This window comes from Myotis myotis, unplaced genomic scaffold (assembly GCF_014108235.1).
Source record: "Myotis myotis isolate mMyoMyo1 unplaced genomic scaffold, mMyoMyo1.p scaffold_m19_p_17, whole genome shotgun sequence".
In the NCBI taxonomy this organism is placed as follows: domain Eukaryota; kingdom Metazoa; phylum Chordata; class Mammalia; order Chiroptera; family Vespertilionidae; genus Myotis; species Myotis myotis.
In genome coordinates, this window is record NW_023416321.1 from 35,300,858 (window position 1) to 35,318,820 (window position 17,963).

The 17,963-nt window shown below is 43.7% G+C and overlaps 2 protein-coding genes and 2 non-coding genes across 9 annotated transcripts in view; 1 reads left to right on the top strand and 3 right to left on the bottom strand.

Annotated features, from left to right (window-relative positions):
- SRR (serine racemase) overlaps positions 1-7,302 on the top strand; it is a 19,442-nt gene extending 12,140 nt beyond the window's left edge. For all 4 annotated transcript variants that reach the window (XM_036341055.1, XM_036341058.1, XM_036341059.1 and 1 more), the window contains 7 exons: positions 1,127-1,298; positions 3,887-4,010; positions 4,192-4,295; positions 5,720-5,839; positions 5,974-6,048; positions 6,528-6,737; positions 7,048-7,302. In XM_036341055.1, the coding sequence (XP_036196948.1) occupies positions 1,127-1,298; positions 3,887-4,010; positions 4,192-4,295; positions 5,720-5,839; positions 5,974-6,048; positions 6,528-6,737; positions 7,048-7,263 (1,021 nt within the window). In that variant the 3' untranslated portion in view covers positions 7,264-7,302. The remainder of the gene's footprint in view (positions 1-1,126; positions 1,299-3,886; positions 4,011-4,191; positions 4,296-5,719; positions 5,840-5,973; positions 6,049-6,527; positions 6,738-7,047) is intronic.
- On the bottom strand, positions 6,080-17,957 carry TSR1 (TSR1 ribosome maturation factor). Of its 3 annotated transcripts, XM_036341048.1 has the most exons (16): positions 17,782-17,956; positions 16,851-17,398; positions 16,577-16,680; positions 16,049-16,268; positions 15,800-15,934; positions 15,038-15,462; positions 14,070-14,229; positions 13,490-13,647; positions 12,354-12,550; positions 11,551-11,713; positions 11,108-11,218; positions 10,273-10,405; positions 8,897-9,013; positions 8,089-8,229; positions 7,913-7,987; positions 6,080-7,788 (listed from the first exon to the last, which is right to left on the bottom strand). In XM_036341048.1, the coding sequence occupies exons 2-16, from the start codon at positions 16,945-16,947 to the stop codon at positions 7,613-7,615; spliced, it is 2,412 nt and encodes an 803-aa protein (XP_036196941.1). In that variant the 5' UTR covers positions 16,948-17,398; positions 17,782-17,956; the 3' UTR covers positions 6,080-7,612. The 3 variants fall into 3 exon arrangements, with proteins under 3 accessions (XP_036196941.1, XP_036196942.1, XP_036196943.1); XM_036341049.1 differs by lacking the exon at positions 8,897-9,013 and having other exon boundaries at positions 16,851-17,957; XM_036341050.1 differs by lacking the exon at positions 16,577-16,680 and having other exon boundaries at positions 16,851-17,955.
- Positions 10,047-10,139, bottom strand: LOC118672572. Its single transcript, XR_004973127.1, has one exon. It is a non-coding gene; the product is annotated as a small nucleolar RNA SNORD91 family (small nucleolar RNA).
- LOC118672573 lies at positions 10,883-10,973 on the bottom strand. The gene has a single exon (XR_004973128.1). It is a non-coding gene; the product is annotated as a small nucleolar RNA SNORD91 family (small nucleolar RNA).
- Positions 17,958-17,963: the final 6 nt, after the last annotated feature.

Below are 17,963 nucleotides of genomic sequence, written 5' to 3' on the forward strand. Positions count from 1 at the left end.
AATTTATAGCAGAATTTGAATGAAGCTAATTACAATGATGAAAATGTAGAGCCCAGTCAAGAGATGGATGGTGTGGGTAAGGGGTGAACTTTAAGCCTTCCATAATCATCATCAGTTACTTCCTATAAAGCTTCATCAGAAAAAAACACACTTATACTTACTAAGAAAGTGCAAATGTAACTTTCTTTGAGACGAGTTCCCTTCTATACAAAGATTCTGGAGCCCTGGTAATGGAGACAGTTCCCCCATTAACACCACAGGCCCAAGCCTATTTTACTATAAAGCATTTTCTTTTTATTTATAATGGTTAATCCTCACCTAAGGATATTTCTTCCATTGCCTTTACAGAGAGAGTTGGAAGGAAGGAGGGGGGAGAAAGGGAGGGAGGGATAGAGAAAGAGAGAGAGAGAAACATCAGTGTGAGAAAGACACATCGATTGGTTGCCTTCCGCACACAAGCCCCCGAGCAGGTACAGGAATGAACCTGCAACCCAGGTCTGTACCCTTGACCTGGAATCCAACCCCCAACCCTTCAGTGTGTAGGCTGGCTCTCTAGAAACTTAGCAACACCAGCCAGGGCTTTTTATTTATTTTTAATCCTCACCCAAGGATATGTTTTTTATTGATTTTCAAGAGAAAGGCAGGGAATGAGAGAGAAACATCAATGTGATGTTGCCTTTCCTGGCCAGGGATTTGAACCCATAACCTATGTATGTGCCAACAGGGAATTAAACCTGCATCCTGTGTGTGTGTGTGTGTGTGTGTGTGTGTGTGTGTGCGTGTGTAACATTCCAACCTAGCCACACCAGATGGGCTTTTTATTTTTTAAATATATATATTTTAGAGCAGCTTAAGGTTCATAGCAAAATTGATCCAAAGGCAGGAGTTTTCCATAAAACCCCTGCCCCCCACCCATATGCATAGCCTCCCCCATTATCAACATCACTCACAAGAAAGGTATATTGGTTACAATTGAACCTACATTAACTCTTTATCCCCCAAAGTCCATAGTTTACATTGTAGTTCACTCTTGTATATTCAATAGGTCTGTATTTTGCATTTTCAAAATCTTTTCATTGAACATGTTGACTTTTGCTTTTACCCCTTTTTTATTCCTGGATTTCAGAACAATGTGTGCTCAGTACTGCATCTCCTTTGCTGATGTTGAAAAAGCTCATATCAACATTCGAGATTTTATCCACCTCACACCAGTGCTAACAAGCTCCATTTTGAATCAAGTAACAGGGCGCAATCTTTACTTCAAATGTGAACTCTTCCAGAAAACTGGATCTTTTAAGGTAACAATCCCTTTTAATAGTGTGGCATGTATCTTTTCAATCCCTTTTCACATATTAAATTTATTAGATTCTCCTGACTACTCAGTGAGGTAGATAGAATTAGTATCTTCTTATAGCTGAAGAAAGGGTGGTAGTTTTCCTTTGATCAAGTTGAGGTTACTTAGCATCAGGTGTTGACAAGCCACTTTTTTACTGTCCAAACTAGGATATGAGAATGAAAGAGGAAACTTCTAATGATTAAATGGAGACAATAGGCATCACCCTGAACGGTTGCAAGGCAAAATGGGCGAGTGGGATTACTGTATATCCAAGTTTAAGCACTCACTTTGTGTCAGCTTGCTATTGATACCTCATTATGATTATAAAAGATCTAAACCTAGCTAAATCCTCATATCTTTTTTTTTAAATTCTCACCCGAGGATATCTTTTCATTGATTTTTATTTTTATTTTTTTAAATATATTTTATTGATTTTTTACAGAGAGGAAGGGAGAGGGATAGAGAGTTAGAAACATCCATGAGAGAGAAACATCCATCAGCTGCCTCCTGCACACCCCCTACTGGGGATGTGCCAGCAACCAAGGTACATGCTCTTGACTGGAATCGAACCTGGGACTCTCCAGTCCACAGGCCGACGCTCTAGCCACTGAGCTAAACTGGTCAGGGCTCCATTGATTTTTAGAGAGAGTGGAAAGGAGCGGGAGAGACAGAGAGCAACATCGTTGTGAGAGACACACTGATTGGTTGCCTTCTGCAGGTGCCCTGACCGGGGCTGGGGTCAAGCCTGCAACTGAGGTACATGCCCTCGATTGGTATCAAACCCGGGACCCTTCAGCCTGCGGGTCGACGCTCTATCCCTGAGCCAAACCAGCTAGGGCCTCATAAAATCTTTTTCTACAAAGTATGTCAGTGCCTTTTCTATCCAAAAATATAGACTTGTGTGTGTTGATTCATTACCATACTTTTCTGACCATTAGTTGAGCTTTAAGATCCTTCAGGTAAAAATCTGAAAGCTGCATTTAGTGCAGTACCTGATAGGGGTCAGTACCTGTTAAGTGATAGCTTTAAGATTTCAAGAATCTACCTTTTCTCCCACCATTAACTGAGAGCTTTTATACTAAAACAAAAAATTCTCATCCTAGCCGGTTTGGCTCAGTGGATAGAGTGTCAGCCCATGGACTGAAGGGTCCCAGGTTTGATTCTGGTCAAGGGCACATGCCCAGATTGCAGACTCATTCGGTCCCCAGTAGGGGGTGTGCAGGAGGCAGCCTATCAATGATTCTCTCTCATCATTGATGTTTCTATCTCTCTCCTCCCTTCCTCTGAAGTAAATACATATATATATATATATATATATATATATATATATATATATATATATATATAATTTTAAATATATTTTATTGATTTTTTACAGAGAGGAAGGGAGAGAGATAGAGAGTTAGAAACATCGATGAGAGAGAAACATCAATCAGCTGCCTCCTGCACATCTCCTACTGGGGATATGCCCGCAACCCAGGTACATGCCCTTAACTGAATCGAACCTGGGACCCTTCAGTCCGCAGCCCGACGCTCTATCCACTGAGCCAAGCCGGTTTCGGCCAAATATATATTTTTTAAAAGTTCTTTTTCCCTTTGCTTCTGCCAAGGCCTTGCCCTATATCCAACTTGCAGGAGAGGCAGGCTGGTCAACAAATAGGTTGATGAGAAATGTCTTAAGAGAGATATATACGAAGTGCCATGAAAGAAGAGAGAATGAAGTTACTCATTTTGCCTGGGAGATCAAGGAAGTTGAGTCAGATGAGTTTGATCCAAATTTTATAGGATGTGTACTTTTATCCAGATCAGGGAGTGGGGGAAAGAACGACAGGTAGAGATATGGCATGCTCAGAGGTACAGGGGTGTGAGCTAACCTGGTAGGAGGGAAACTAGAAACAGTGTAGGATGGCTACAACAATGATACAGGCGGATTTGTATTTGAAAGGCTGTAACTTATAATTTGTACTTTTTTTTTTTTTTTCACTAAAAAAGGCATTCAGCCCTAGCCAGTTTTGCTCAGTTAATAAAGCATCAACCTGTGGACCTAAGGGTCCCAGGTTTGATTCTTGTCAAAGGCACATACCTCAGTTGCAGGCTCTTCCCCAGCCCGTGCCCCGGTTGGGGCTCGTGCAGGAGACAACCAATCAATGTTTTTCTCTCACATCGATGTTTCTGTCTTTCCCTCTCTCTTCCACTCTCTCTAAAAATCAATGGGAAAATATCAAGTGACGATTAAAAAATAAAATAAAAAGGGAAGTCGAAGAAAAAAATAACACTTGTCTTTAAAAGATCACTTTCATAATCTAGTGGAAATATTAGATGAGAATGATCCTTGAAGCAGGATCACTTGAGGTTTGATAACACACAGGTTGAAAAATGAGGCCTCACCAAGGTAGTAGAAAAGAAGACACACAAGATATTTAGGAGGTAGAATAGATAAGATTTAGTGATGGACTGGATGTGAGTAATAGGAAGAAAAAATCTAGTAAAGCTCCTTGGTGTGTTTTCTTAAGAAACTTTAATCAAATACGAATTCACTCTCTTTTCAAGGTTCGTGGTGCCCTTAATGCAATCAGAGGTTTGATCCCTATCACTTCTGAAAAGCCCAGAGCTGTTGTGACTTACAGCAGTGGAAATCACGGCCAGGCTCTCGCCTATGCTGCCCAATTGGAAGGTACTTACCGATTTCTCCGGGTCCTGGGTAGGATGTTAGAGTAGAAAAGTATCCTTACTTTCAGTGAAATGGGTGATAGCTGTGGGAATTTCTCTAAGTCCCTATCTGATTACAAGCAACTGAACAGAAATTTCTACCCTAAACTTTCCCGATTTGTACTAACTGTGTTTCTCCATCTCAGGAATTCCTGCTTATATTGTGGTACCCCAAACAGCTCCCAACTGTAAAAAACTGGCAATACAAGCCTATGGAGCCTCTATAGTCTACAGTGAACAGAGCGACGAGGTGAGGAAGGGAGCAATGTTCAGTAACATCTTACCAGTTTTCACTGTCAAATGAAATTTCTCTTCCTACATTTTTGGGTACTTCTTCTCAGGCTCCTGTCTTCCTTTTTTGCTCTTTTAAAGATTTTATTTTTTAAAGAAAGGGAAAGGGAAAGAAACATTGATCAGCTGCCTCCTGCATGCCCCCCACCCAGGGGTTGAGCCTGACCTGGAATTGAACCAGCAACCTTCTGGTGCACAGGACAGTGCCCAACCAACTGAGCCACACAGGCCAGGGCTCCTGTTTCTTTTATATATGCCTACCTTTTCTTTACTTACACTGATATTAGTCTCATAGTTTGACATATCACCCATCTATATGCCAACTCCAGGCCTGAACTTTGCCCTTAACCCAGATTTGTATATCCAACAGCTACTCAGTGTCCCTACTTGGATGTCTTAATAGGCATTTCAAACTTGCTGTCTAAAACCAAATGATCTCATTCCCCCCCTTTATTGCTCCTCTTCCAGTCTTCCTCATCTCAGTAAATGGCAAACTAGTTGCTAAAAACAAATGTTGAAGTCATCTTGGTAACTTTTGCACTCCACATCCAAATTTTAGACCTACTTTCAAAATATTTCCATAATTCACCTACTTCTAGCAGCCTCTACCATTACTACTGATTCAAACCAACATCAGTTCTCAGGTAAATGCAGCAGCCGCCTAACTGGTGTCTCTGCTTCCACCCTTGTCCAACTAGTCTGTTTTCAGAGCAACCAGCTATCCTTAGTAAGCTAGAACTTCTCTTGTCAGCTCAAAATCCTCCAGTGTTTTCCCATCTCATAGACAGTGGGAAGCAAAGTTCTTCAATCATCTAAGGCCTACGGACTGGCCCATTCCTATCACTCTGACCTCATCTCCCAGTTATCCACCCCCAAACACTCCACGCCAACCGCACTTAGCAGTTTCTCAGAAAGGCCAAGAGCTTTGCAGTCTTTGCACTTGGAATTACTTTCCCTGGAATATTCTGGGTTCACATCTATTAAAGTATCACTTTATCAGCGGCCCTTTGTGAGTACCCTGTATAAATTTTCTCCATAGCATGTAGACATACTATAGATTTACTTATATTCCGCCCCTCCCCAACATATCCTATATAATAGAGCTAATATGCTAAGTAGACCAGACGGCAGAATGACCAGTGGACAGGGCCATGAGGCAGCCTGGGCTGCGACGGGCCAAGTCCCTTGCATGAATTTCGTGGATCGGGCCTCTAGTTAGAACATAACTCCCTGGAGCACAGGGACTGTTTTGTTCAGTTATATTCCCAGTGCCCAGAGTCTCAAAAAAGTAGACGGCCAATAAAGTGTTAAATGCTTGAATCTAATTTGTTGAAAACACTACTAAATACAGATCAAGTATGCTAAAATAATGTACTCTTTCAGTCCAGAGAAAATATTACCAAAAGAATTATAGAAGAAACAGAAGGCATCATGGTACATCCCAATCAAGAACCTGCAGTGATGGCTGGGCAAGGGACAATTGCCATGGAAGTGCTGAACCAGGTAAAAGCCTAGTCAGTTCTTGCTGAACTACTGGTAAATCTGATGTTTGACTGTAGAATCAACTATTTAATATGTACATATAAAACTGGTGTTTAATAGGCCTACTTATACTTTATATATTCTTTTCACTAAAGGTTCCTTTGGTAGATGCACTGGTGGTACCTGTAGGAGGAGGAGGAATGATTGCTGGAATAGCAATTACAGTTAAGGTAAGGAAACAACTTCTGGAAGACTCCCCACTTTAGGCATAGAGGATTTTATTTCACATCATAGTACATTGTGATACTTGCTCAACATTCCCCCTAAACTGCCGTTCTCATTTCTTAGCAAATGAGATGAAAGGCCCTTCTCTGCCTCACCACCCTTTCCTTAATTTATGACTTTACAGCACAAAAGCAATTACAGTGAGTGGCACCCTATCATAGTCCTTTCCCTGAATTCCATCTCACCAACCTACTATCCAAGTCAGGGGCTACTGTTTTCTCAAGTTACCAATAGAACCAGATGTGATCTAGGCAACTGAAGGCCAGTATTAGGCATACAATTTAAAGTGCTTTAAGGTCATATTTTCATTACACCTATCAGAGAAGGCTCTTACTTGGTCAGAAACGTGTTACCTGTACTGCCTATTTTACTGCAGGCATGCAGGCAGTGGCTAGTGGTAAGGTGTCTACTATTCCCTTCCCAGGCTTTGAGACCTACTGTGAAGGTATATGCTGCTGAACCCTTGAATGCAGATGACTGCTACAAGTCCAAACTGAAAGGGGAACTGACCCCCAATCCCTGTCCTCCAGAAACCATAGCAGATGGTGTCAAATCCAGCATTGGCCTAAACACCTGGCCTGTTATAAGGGACCTTGTGGATGATGTCTTCACTGTCACAGAGGATGAAATTAAGGTGAGGCTCCAACAGGAAAGAAAACCAAAGAACGGAGCAACTTTTTAAGCAAAAGATACTTCTCTTCTCTTGCAGGTAGCAACTCATCCACTGGGGATCTGACTTGGTGACTTATGACGTGGGAGGGTGCTCTAGATATTGGGACAACCCTCATCAGAAACAGAGTTAGAATGAATGAGAAAAAAAAAAAAGACTAGCTCTTCATTGGCAAGCATATGTATATATAACATTTAGCTTTTAAGTGTAAAGGCCCACCAACTAGGCTTTCCTTCTCCCGTTTCACTAATTCTTACTCCCTTTCTACCAACAGTATGCAACCCAGCTGGTATGGGAGAGGATGAAACTGCTTATTGAACCTACAGCTGCTGTTGGAGTGGCTGCCGTTCTGTCTCAGCATTTTCAAACCATTTCCCCAGAAGTAAAGAACATCTGTATTGTGCTCAGTGGTGGAAATGTAGATTTAACTTCCATAACTTGGATGAAGCAGGCTGAAAGGCCAGCCCCTTATCAATCTGTTTCTGTTTAATTTATGCATAAGGAAGAAATGTGATTCAGTTTTTCTAGACACTTGGAAATTTTGTTTCTTAGTCAATGTTAACTTCCCACTTCTTACCTACTTAAACAGCTTTCAACATCCTAATGGAGGGTAGATATATCGATAAGATTTAAGGTGTTTTTTTTTTATAAAGTAGCAATAGAAAAAACATCCACTTAACTGAGACACCTTGTCAAGGCCAAGAAAAATCTTTTGCAAAAAGGGACAGCAGGCTTGCAGGCTAAAATAGGTAACACAAACTCTGCCCAATCACAACCTGTAGGTTCCCATCCCTAGGGTGCTAAGCTAGTAGCAAGGAGACAGAATCCCATTGTATCCATTACTTCATGTCCATTTCTGGCACTGTTGAAATCTCACTTTTCACCCAAGGTACTGGTTCTGGTACATATGGATCATAGGTCCATTTGGGGAAAACTCGTTTATAGAGGTTCATCAGTACTGTGTCCTGAGATTTTAGCTTCCCATCAAAACTGCACTTCATATGGCCATGAGTACCTAGAAAGAAAACACAGCAAGTTGGTGAGATTAAAATAAAATTTTAGCACAGGTTTCTGCCCTAATAGCCACTTAGTAGCACTGGAGATATCTAGCTAAGGTTCCAAACACCACCTTCTCTTACCTAAAGGCTCCTTGATATGTCCCCTGCGGCCCCACTTTGTTCTCAGTTCCACCGGTTTAAACCACAGCACGTCCTCTTAGAATGAAACACACAGAAGACCAAGATACATTTACCTGCAAAATGTACACCCAACCTTCACCCCATAAAGGCAATCAGATCCCACCCTTCACACCTACCTCTGCTGAAGAACATGTAACGTACTACTGCCATCTTAGTAAAAATTTTGAAAGGATGACCACTCAGAACAACTCTCTTGATGACCATCCTGTCTGGATCCACTGACAAGAGATGGCCGGTAGCAACGAGGCTGTGCATTCCTAAGGGGCAAAAGCAGAGCAGCAAGAGTCTTTAGGCCAAAGCATTTATTGCTCCAGTCCATTTAAAGACCTATGCAAGATATTCTTAGAGAAACCTTAAAATAGGGATGTACTATGCTGCCTCCTAGATCCATGGCAAAGATCACTAAGTGATATTCCTGCTGACCCTGTCCCCAGATCCTATCCTGAATATAACACTTTGAGCAGCTTCTACCAATTAGCTCCAGTTTGCAAGCGAGATCACACCCCATTGCCTGGCTGGTGTGGCTCAGTGGTTGAACATCGATCCATGAACCAAGAGGTCACTGGTTCGATCGCCAGTCAGGGCACATGCCCGGGTTGCAGGCTCAATCCCCAGTATGGGGTGTGTGAGAGGCAGCCGATCGATGATGTTTCTCTCTCATCGATGTTTCTCTCTATTCCTCTCCCTTCCTCTCTTAAAGAAAAAAATCACTAAAAATGTATTTAAAAAAAAAAAAAGAAGAAAGGATCAAACCCCATTTGTCGCCCGCCCCTGCCTTAGACCCACTGTGAGGCTGAGACTGGGATATTCTGAAAACTATCATCCCCTTCTCTATACCATTTGGCTCCCAAATCTAAATACAGAAAACCATGTTAAGTCTATTAGAGACCTGTAGGTCTGTTTACCTCTGTGAACTCAACTTACCATTGCTATTCTGTTTGAAAAGCAGCACAGATGCAGGAGGAAAAGTGATTGGGGCATACACTGTCACCACTAGGGCCATGTCAGCAGTCAAGAACCTCTGAAATTTATGTTTATCCGCTGCCATAATAAAGGTTAAAAAATAAAAATCAAAAACATTTTGAGGAACCACAGGTAATCCAGAGGCCTGTGAAAAGCTGTATCACTGCAACTCTTACACCCAAGATAGCTTGTGTTTCTCTTCCCAATATTTTCCTGCCTCCATACACCTCAAAGGTACAACCCGACCCTATCACAGTGATTTTTCAGAGGCAGAATTTGAGCCTAGACTACATTTGGGGTTTGAAAAAGTTCTCCAGTGATTCTAATACATATCACCCCTGCCTACCTCATTTGGGAATCAGTATTTTATAGAGAATATGTCCACTAAATCAACAGTTCTTAGTCTTGAGTGAGAATTGGCAAACATTTTCTATAAAGGGCCAGATAGTAAATATTTTAGGCTTTATGACCATGGAGTCTCTGTTCTAATTACTCAACTGTCACTGGAGTACAAAAATAGCCAAGACAATATATTTTTTTTAAAAAGCAAAACTGTATTCCAACAAAACTTTATAAACAGTAGGACAGACGTGGCCCAAGGGCTGTATTTTACTGACCTCAGATCTTGGGGACTATCTGGAATTTCTGTTTTTACCTTCAATGAAACCCTCCTCCTTTTTAAATACTGAAGTATAGGGAAGGAAAATATTTTAAGGAAAAGAAAAGTTAATCCCTCATTTAGACAGCATTGGTGGAGAGAACAGAAATTATCCAGAGCTCCCATTAGTACTGCCTTCATCATCTTCCTCTGGCCATTGCTGAGCTGAGTGTGTAAGTCATGTTCAAAAGCCCCCAAGTTAGTACAAAACTTCCCACTCCTAATTTGTAGCACAATAATTTTTGCCACAAAAGTGTCACCACTCTCCAAACTCCCATCCAGTCTAACATCTCAGAAGCCACGCATCTCTTGCTTAATCTCTCTGGGGATGACCCACTAGCCTTCACCCACACTGCCAATGGCATATCAGATGTCAAGGGTTCCACACTTTGATACATCATTTTTATAAAGCAGCCTCCTCTGACTCAAAATCTACCCTGGAACAAATACTCATGGCAGAGAAACCTCAGCACCACACAGGTAGCATCACTGGGATGCTTCAGACAGGTTCAGACATTTTGAATAAACACATCATTGGCTTCTAAACCAGAGTACTGAACATCCTCTAACCCAGAGACCTAGAATTTGAAATTGTGTGCTCTGTACCACCTCACCTAAAGTTACAGTCTCCCAAGAGACAACAGGATAGACAAGAACCCAGAAGTTCCCCACTGCTTACCTGCAGTGTGCTGAGAGAATAAAGGTGAGGCTCGGAAGCGCCTGAACCCACAGTGGAAGATCAGCTCCTCTTTAGCTTTCACAGGTTCAGTGTTGCCAGGATGCCGGCTTACCACCATATTCAGCACTGACATCTAGAGACCAAGTCAGAAAAACAGAACTTCATATCTAGAACAGCTTAACCTGAAAGAAGGCAAACCAAACTAACAGGTTCAGATTCACACCTGATGTGGTACAGATGATGAGACACAGATTCACCTTTTACCTTCACAGCAACTGGCATTTATACCGAACACAGGCTGGTTTTCAGAGCTGTCATGTACCCATCTGCACTAGTTGACATTCCGGTGTCTAACGTGCAAGAGCTCAACATCTGCCACATGCTTAGTGACTTCAAGCTACTCACTCACCACACACCTCAAAATCACACTCATGAAGCCCCCTTTCTTCCTCAACACTTACTCACACTGACCAAAGGCCAGAGCTCTCACATACACTCCAACCTCCATGACTACTGCCTCCAAGAGAAAAGATCCACACCTTGGCATCCACACCCTTTATTTTTAAGGCTGCCAACCCTTGGTTAAAATCTGATCTGACAAGTATACTTATCTCAGAGAAGTCTCAGACCACACAGGTTGCATCACTGAGATGCTCAGACAGGTTCAGACATGTAGGGTTAAACCATCATTGACTTCTCTATCACCCCGGTTTAATCCTCAAGGCCTATTTTTTGCATCCCAATGAGCAAAATGCCAGCCACAAGTAAAATGTTAGACTGTCAGATAAAACTGGTCAGAAAGTTTCATAACTCCCATTTCCCACAAGACACTAACCTTCTGTTCATGAGGCAGCAAAGAAAACGCGGCCAAGGGTGCCCCGCGCTTGAAATACTCAACCACAGAGACGGGTACTTCAGAGACATGAAGGGTGACGTACCAGCCAACCTGCCAGATAAAGCAGAAACAGCCACACAGTTACCCTTAAGGCCGCAATAATGATGAAACATCTCTCCAAATATGTTAAAAAGTCTCATAAGGCCAACACCTGCCCTTCAAAATTGCCTTTCACAGATGCCTCAACTATCCAGATTAAACTCTTCCAGTTAACATATCTGATACCTCCCTTCTCCCAACATCACTCGTATCGATGACTCAGTGACTCCTCTAATTCAGCTACGGGCAGCACAAAACTAAGGTACTCTTGCCAAGAGGAGTAAAGGAGGGGGCAGCTTGGCAAACAAAACAAATTGTAGGGATGAAGGAAGGCAGGCAGATACCTCAGCTCCTTCAACGTCTTTTTCCTTGATTTCTTTAAAGATGCGTTTCCTGGTATTGGTAAAGTTCTGAAACTGAAAGATCCGAGCATAATCTTGAGGAAGATTTTCCTTAGGATCCCATGGAGATGTCCGGAAGCTCTTGAGGCCTCTGTATTTCTGAAATCTAGAATATAGAAGATTTTAAATAAATTAATAGTCTAATTTATATGGTGCTACGCTTTCACTTAAGTCAATAATAGACTAAGCTTCTAACTTAAAAGAACTCTTATCACTATTTCTTCAAGATAACCTAATAGCCCAAATCAAGAGCACACTCCAAAACAGTGAACACGTATTTCAGAACCAAACCCAAGTTTCTCACTGACAAAGGACGAAGTATGTACAGTGGCTCCCTGCTGCCTATCAGGGAGGGCTCCTTAACCTGAGGAACACGGTCCTTAATAAAAGCCTAACTTCTCTAACGTCCAACAAGCTCCCTGAGTTTTCAGACTAATCCCGTGCTTTTATTCTTTTGGTTCTACCCAAATTCCCCCACATCTCCAAACATTCAATTGAGTATTAGTTCACATAGGAAGATGGCTAATTAATCTTATTAAAGTACTGTTAACGTTATTAGTCTACACCACAGTCTCTAGAACTTGGTAATGTATTCATTTCCTGTATGTGTCTTATCTTCCCACATATAACATTAGCCCTTCAGGAGCAGGACAATGTTTTTCTTCTTTTGTGTCACACTGACACCTCTGAGCCACATAAATTTAAAATAAAAAATGTATTAATTGATTTTGGAGTTGTTGACTAACCGAACTCTAGCAGCCACATCACGCGGCGTATCTACTTCATCTGGAAACATCTCTTCCAGTCTTTCTTGTTTGTATTTTTCTAGCATTTTTTCCTCAGCCTCTTCATCCACTTTCTCATCATATAGATCATCACGCACAGACTCCCCAATAGTCATAGTTTCACATTCCTCCTCTTCTTCCTCTTCACTACTCTCATCCTGTGGAATAAAGGATTGCAGTTTCAGAAGAAACCCACACCTATCTCTACCCTAAAAGCCATTAAGCTAAGAATAATAGTTATTAGACACCTAGTCCAAACTGTATTAATTCTGAGAGACTCAGTTATAAAGCAAGTCTCATTCCTGGCAACCACAGTGATTCTTAAAAAACTGACCACAGGCCCTGGGTGGGTAGCTCAGTTTGTTAGAGCACTATCCTGATGCATACACCAAGGATGTGGGTTTGATCCCAGTTAGGGCACATACAAGAATCAACCAATGAATGCATAAATAAGTGGAACAACTGCCCTGGCCAGTTTGCTCAGTGATTAGACTGTGGGCCTGCAGATTGAAGAGTCACAGGTTCAATTCCTGGTCAAGGGCACATACCGGCTTTGCAGGTTCCATCTCAGTCCCCATTCAGGATGAAACAATGATGTCTCTCTCTCGTGTCCATGTCCTTCTATCTCTCTCTCTTCCTCTCCCCCTCCTTCCCTTCCTCCCACTATATCTGACAAATCAATGGAAAAAATGTCCTCAGGCCCTGGCTGGTTTTGCTCAGTGGATGGAGCATTGGGCCTGAAGGGTCCCAGGTTCAATTCCAGTCGAGGGCACATGCGGGCTCAATCCCCAGTGGGGGGCATGCAGGAGGCGGCTGATCGGTGATTCTCTCTCATCACTGATGTCTCTACCTCTCTCTCCCTCTCCCTCTCCCTGCCTCTCTGGAAAAAAAAAAATAAAGTCCTCAGGTGAGGATTAAAAAATAACAATAATTGGAACAACAAATTGATGTTTTTCTCTCCCCCTTTCTAAAAAAAAAAAAAAATCAATAAAAATTAAAACAACAACAACTGACAACACATATCTTAAGGTCAGGGTTGCACTTTGCCTTGCAGTTGGGGCTGTATATAGAAGTGGCCTAAGGGACTATTTTCTTACCTGAGATTCCTCTTCCATAAAATCCTCATGTTCTATATCATCATATTCATCATCTTCCCCATCACTTTCGCCATCCTCATCCAAAATCCATTCAGCTTGGTAGCTGGATGTTCCTTTAGGAACCTTCTTTACCACCTTGGAACTTTCCTTCAAAAAGTCTGTAAAAGCCCAAATGAATTAAGTAAATTATATACCTCCTCTCCCCTATTACTTTGGGTATTCTCACCTAGGAAAGACCAGATGTTGCTGCCAACACCAAAAACTCTAGCAGACACAATAAGCAAAACAGACTACTGCTTCCAAATTTAATCCCACTGCCTCAAAACTAGCAACATTTAACTAAATAAACCTTACAACGAATCCCAAGTTGTTTTCATTAGAAAATAGTAACAAGTGAGAAATGAGGCAAAGCTGTGTCCAATGTTTGCTTAAGCAAACAGAAAGCATTTGGGGGACTAGAAGAGACAAACCTCTAAATAAATCCTCATCCCACTCTACCTTATAGGTCTTGACTGTGAGCAGCTAGACAAAATCCATAATTCCAGGCCAGATGAATTACAAACAAGCTGCCATTACCAACCATTTGCCTCACTCAGTTCCTCCTCAGTGGGCCAGGTTTGCTCCCCCTCCATCGGATCAGGTATAACCTCTGTTTGCAAAGATTCTTGTCTATCAGGGTCTGCCTTCATTAGGACCTTAAGGTCTTCCTCCATGTCAGTTACAGCATCTGTAGCACAAATCTAAAAACAAAAAACAGGTAATGGTCAGTCAAATATTAACGAAAAATCTAGTAAATCTAACATAGTAACCAGAAAGATGAAAAAATAACATAGTCCTCACGTAGAAGATGAAATAAATTTAAAGAGAAAGCCAAAATGTGTCAAGCGTTTTCAAATGGTTCTGTTTCCTAGCATTTTAAGCCTATACCTCTGCTTGACTGGAGTCTTTTCAATATCTGGCCCCACTATCTTTTTGTTACATACTTTATTCCCAAGCAAGCTGATTTCTTCAGAGTTCAAAGAAATCCTTTGATCCACCATTATGCTAGGTTCATGTTGTCTCTATATTCTAGGATATTCTTTCATCTCTCTAAAACTTGTAAATCACATTCACCCTACACAACACCTAGCTGATGTCTGATATCTCTGTGAAGCTTATTAGTCTACTTCCTCAACTCCCACCGCAGGTCTGTACCTCAACCACACTTACCCAATCTTTATTTCACAGGTGTTTGCCATTTGTTTTTCCTGACCTAATTGTCTGAGGAAAGAGACTACATCTTGTGTCTCCTATAAACACAGAGCCAACTGCTGTGTAAGGCACCTGCAGAGTGCTGGATAAATATATAACATACCAACATATTTGTAATTGACTAGTGCCTTACTTCTAACTAGCAGTCACCCCCAGGGACTAGGGTAGTTGTCTGGGCATGCAGACTACCTTCTCTGAAGTTAGTTTCCATCCTACACCAGCTTACACATGAAGCAACAATACATACTCTTTAAGAATCAATCTAAAAAAAAAAAAAAAAAAGAACATCAATCTTACCTCCATCGCCGTGCCTGAGTCCTTTTGGGATTTGATCACTCTAGGGTTTAAAGGAAAAGGATCCATAGGGGCATCTATCTGTTTCATCTGGAAGTCACCATGTCCAATGATATGCAACAAGCTATTTACATTCAGAGTCTGTCCACGAACATAGCCTGAAATTTTCAAGGTCCCCACCAGGTTATTCTCTTCATTAGGCACAAAGTCAGCATCATGAGCAAAAAGATAGGCCCGCCGATCTCGAAAGGCAAGGTGCCGCTGCTTCCGGTTAGCCAACTGCCGGAGCAGCATCCCTGCCTCCTGTTGCGTGTCTAACAAAAGGAGCTTGTCATCAGGAAAGCGCTTCTCCACTACTTTACTTAGCTTCTTTCTGGCATCTACTTGTTTCTTCGGTGGGAGGCCAGAAATCCCCTGGACAGCTAGTGCTAGGAGCAAAAGAGAAAAGGGCTTCATGACTTCTTGCTTCACTACATGAAAATTCCCCAAGCAAGTTCACAAAAAAACTAACAGTTGTGAGCATAGAGATCACTGGGAAACTCAACACTCAGCTACCTTAAAGAAATTACAGAGTAAAACCAAACTTTATACTCTTCTTCCTCTGGGCAAAGGGCAGTCCAGAAATAAAAAGGCACCTTATACAAAATATTGAATGTAAACTGTAATTGTAAAAGAAATTTTTAAGGCACATCGATGCAAGTTATAGGTGCACACTAAGGGCTAATTCACTTCCTTCATGGCCTCCAGTATTTCCAAATCACTTACTATAGGTGGGAAGGCCCTGGGCAAAGAGGCAGGAAAGGCAGTAATCCCCAGTGCTGTCCCAGCCTTCTAGTGGGTCGAGGAGGAACAGGATGCTATCAGCCACTTTAGCCAAGTCGAGCACAGTGTGCAGATCTCCTGGAGACAGAAGACAAAGTCAGTAGGAAGAGGTGGTTGGCATCAGCACATAATACTAAAAAAATATTATCACTACTCATACATACACAGTGATAGAAAATATTGTATACTCACCTGGCCTTGCAGATGTGAAAAACCACCGATGTTTCAAGCCGGGGCATAGCAGCATAAAGCTGTGGGTGCTTCCCCATTCATTCAAGTGTACTGTTCCACTGTCCCTATCCTGAAGCAGCCGGAAGGCCTCTGGCAGGGAAATCCTGTCGTGCAGGGGCAGCACCAGTACCTGATGAGGAGGGCCATCTTTACTGCCCAGCTGCCTCTTCTCTGCCAGAACCTGCAAACAGAAAGGACCAGAGAATATCTCAGTGTGTCAGCACTCCCTTCCATTATTGCCTTTCCAACATAGGGATGCCCTAACCCGCTTCATTTCTCTTGTAAAAAGCCACGTGTTTATCCTGGGGGGTGGGCAGGAGCTCAGACCAAAGCAAAGGATGCTCTAGCATGAATCTAGACCTGCACAACTAACATGTGCTCCAGGGTTATTCACCGTCTCCGGCCTGCCCAGGGTCACATTTCTGGTTGGAGGCATTGTCCGCCTAGCAACTGTGAAGCCACACCATCCCCAATCCCTACTCCTCTCACCGCCTCTTTCTTCTGCTTCCGAAGCTGGCTGGCGCGATGCCTCTGGTCTACTCTGCTGAGCTCCTTTCTCACCTTCTTGCTTAGGCTTTTCAGTGCTAGACGGCCTGGAGGGAGATCATAAAGGGGACCAGAATAAGGTCAAGAAAGGGGACCTCTTCTCGCCCACCTTAGAGCATTTATGCTGGGTCCAGGCCGGAGGTAGGAGCTGAGACTGCGCATGGCGAATAGCAGTTACATCGACTAAGCCCTTCTCCCTCCAACCCTACATTCTCACCCTTGCCGTCGCGCTGCGCGGATCCCCGACCCCGGTGCCGTCCGCCTTTATGAGCTTTATTCTGTTGCTTGAGCGGACCTGAGCGGTGGGCGGCCATGCTGCCGCTCACGTGGACCAAGTCAGCACTACTTCCGGCCCGGAACGAGTACTTCCGGTCCCTCCCTCAGGGGCGTGTCCTCCCAGGGGCGGGGCGGGGTTCTCCTCGTCCTCTCGCGAGGGTCCTTGCCGCCGCTCCCGCGCCTTCACAAAACCACTTGGTAAACTTTTCCCACGCGGCTGTCGGCCTTTGGGGGCTTTCAAACGCCGGATGTAGACGCTAAGTTTGCACTGTTACTTCCAGAGGGCTGTTGTGCTCTCCGTATATTCAGTTTTGCTCTAACAAGTTGCATCACTGAGGACGATGTTGAATGGCAGCTTCTCCATCCGTGTGGAAGAGGGCAGAGCCCCTCCGCTCTCCCAGCTTCTCACACGCCGCTCCTCACTTTGCAGCAGCCTGTGCGCTGTGTCACTTTGAGCAACGTTTCACGACCCTCGTTTCCCTTGTGATGCTGCTGAAGGCAAGCAAATAGCGTGGAACGCGCTTCTCTAACTTTCACGGGCTCCGCACAGTCCCCGCGGGTCCCGGTTACCCCAACCCGCGCCCCCACCTCCCACAGAGCTGCAACAAGTGCCGCACTGGGCGCGACGACCCCTGCGACGCCGGGTCGGCCTCTTTTAGCTCCTGTCTCCTGCACTCCCACGCTACCCACAAGCTTTGCAAGGGAGGGCAGGGGGAGTAGAGCAGCGGTGGAGTTCTGGCCTTGCAGCCAGGGGACCACCGCTTCCTTTCCCGTGGCCAGACTGGAGGCGCAGGGGGCTCCCGGACTTTCCCGTCGGGAAAACGAGCCGGCAGAAATCAGGGAGTGGGCCCAGCTGGACTGAGGCCAGTTACCGCGCGAGCAACTTTCTCTTCAGCCGCCGGGTTCAGGGTGCGCCTCGCCTCCGGGGTCGCTGTGCCGGCCTGGCTGCAGGTGCTCACAATGCGGGTTCCCGCCCTGGGGACTGAAGCCGGCGCGTTGCCATGACAGCGGCCGGCGTGGCGCGCTCCCAGGCCGGCCGCCCCCGGTCTCCGAG

Bases quoted from the DNA above. Each gene is read 5' to 3' on its own strand.
- TSR1 (XM_036341048.1), bottom strand. From the start codon at position 16,947: ATGGCCGCCCACCGCTCAGGTCCGCTCAAGCAACAGAATAAAGCTCAT. The intron at 14,230-15,037 runs GTAAGATTGATG...TTTTGTTTTTAG, and splicing joins ACTCAGGCACGGCGATGGAG to ATTTGTGCTACAGATGCTGT. The intron at 11,714-12,353 runs GTTAGTCAACAA...TCTATATTCTAG, and splicing joins GATGTGGCTGCTAGAGTTCG to ATTTCAGAAATACAGAGGCC.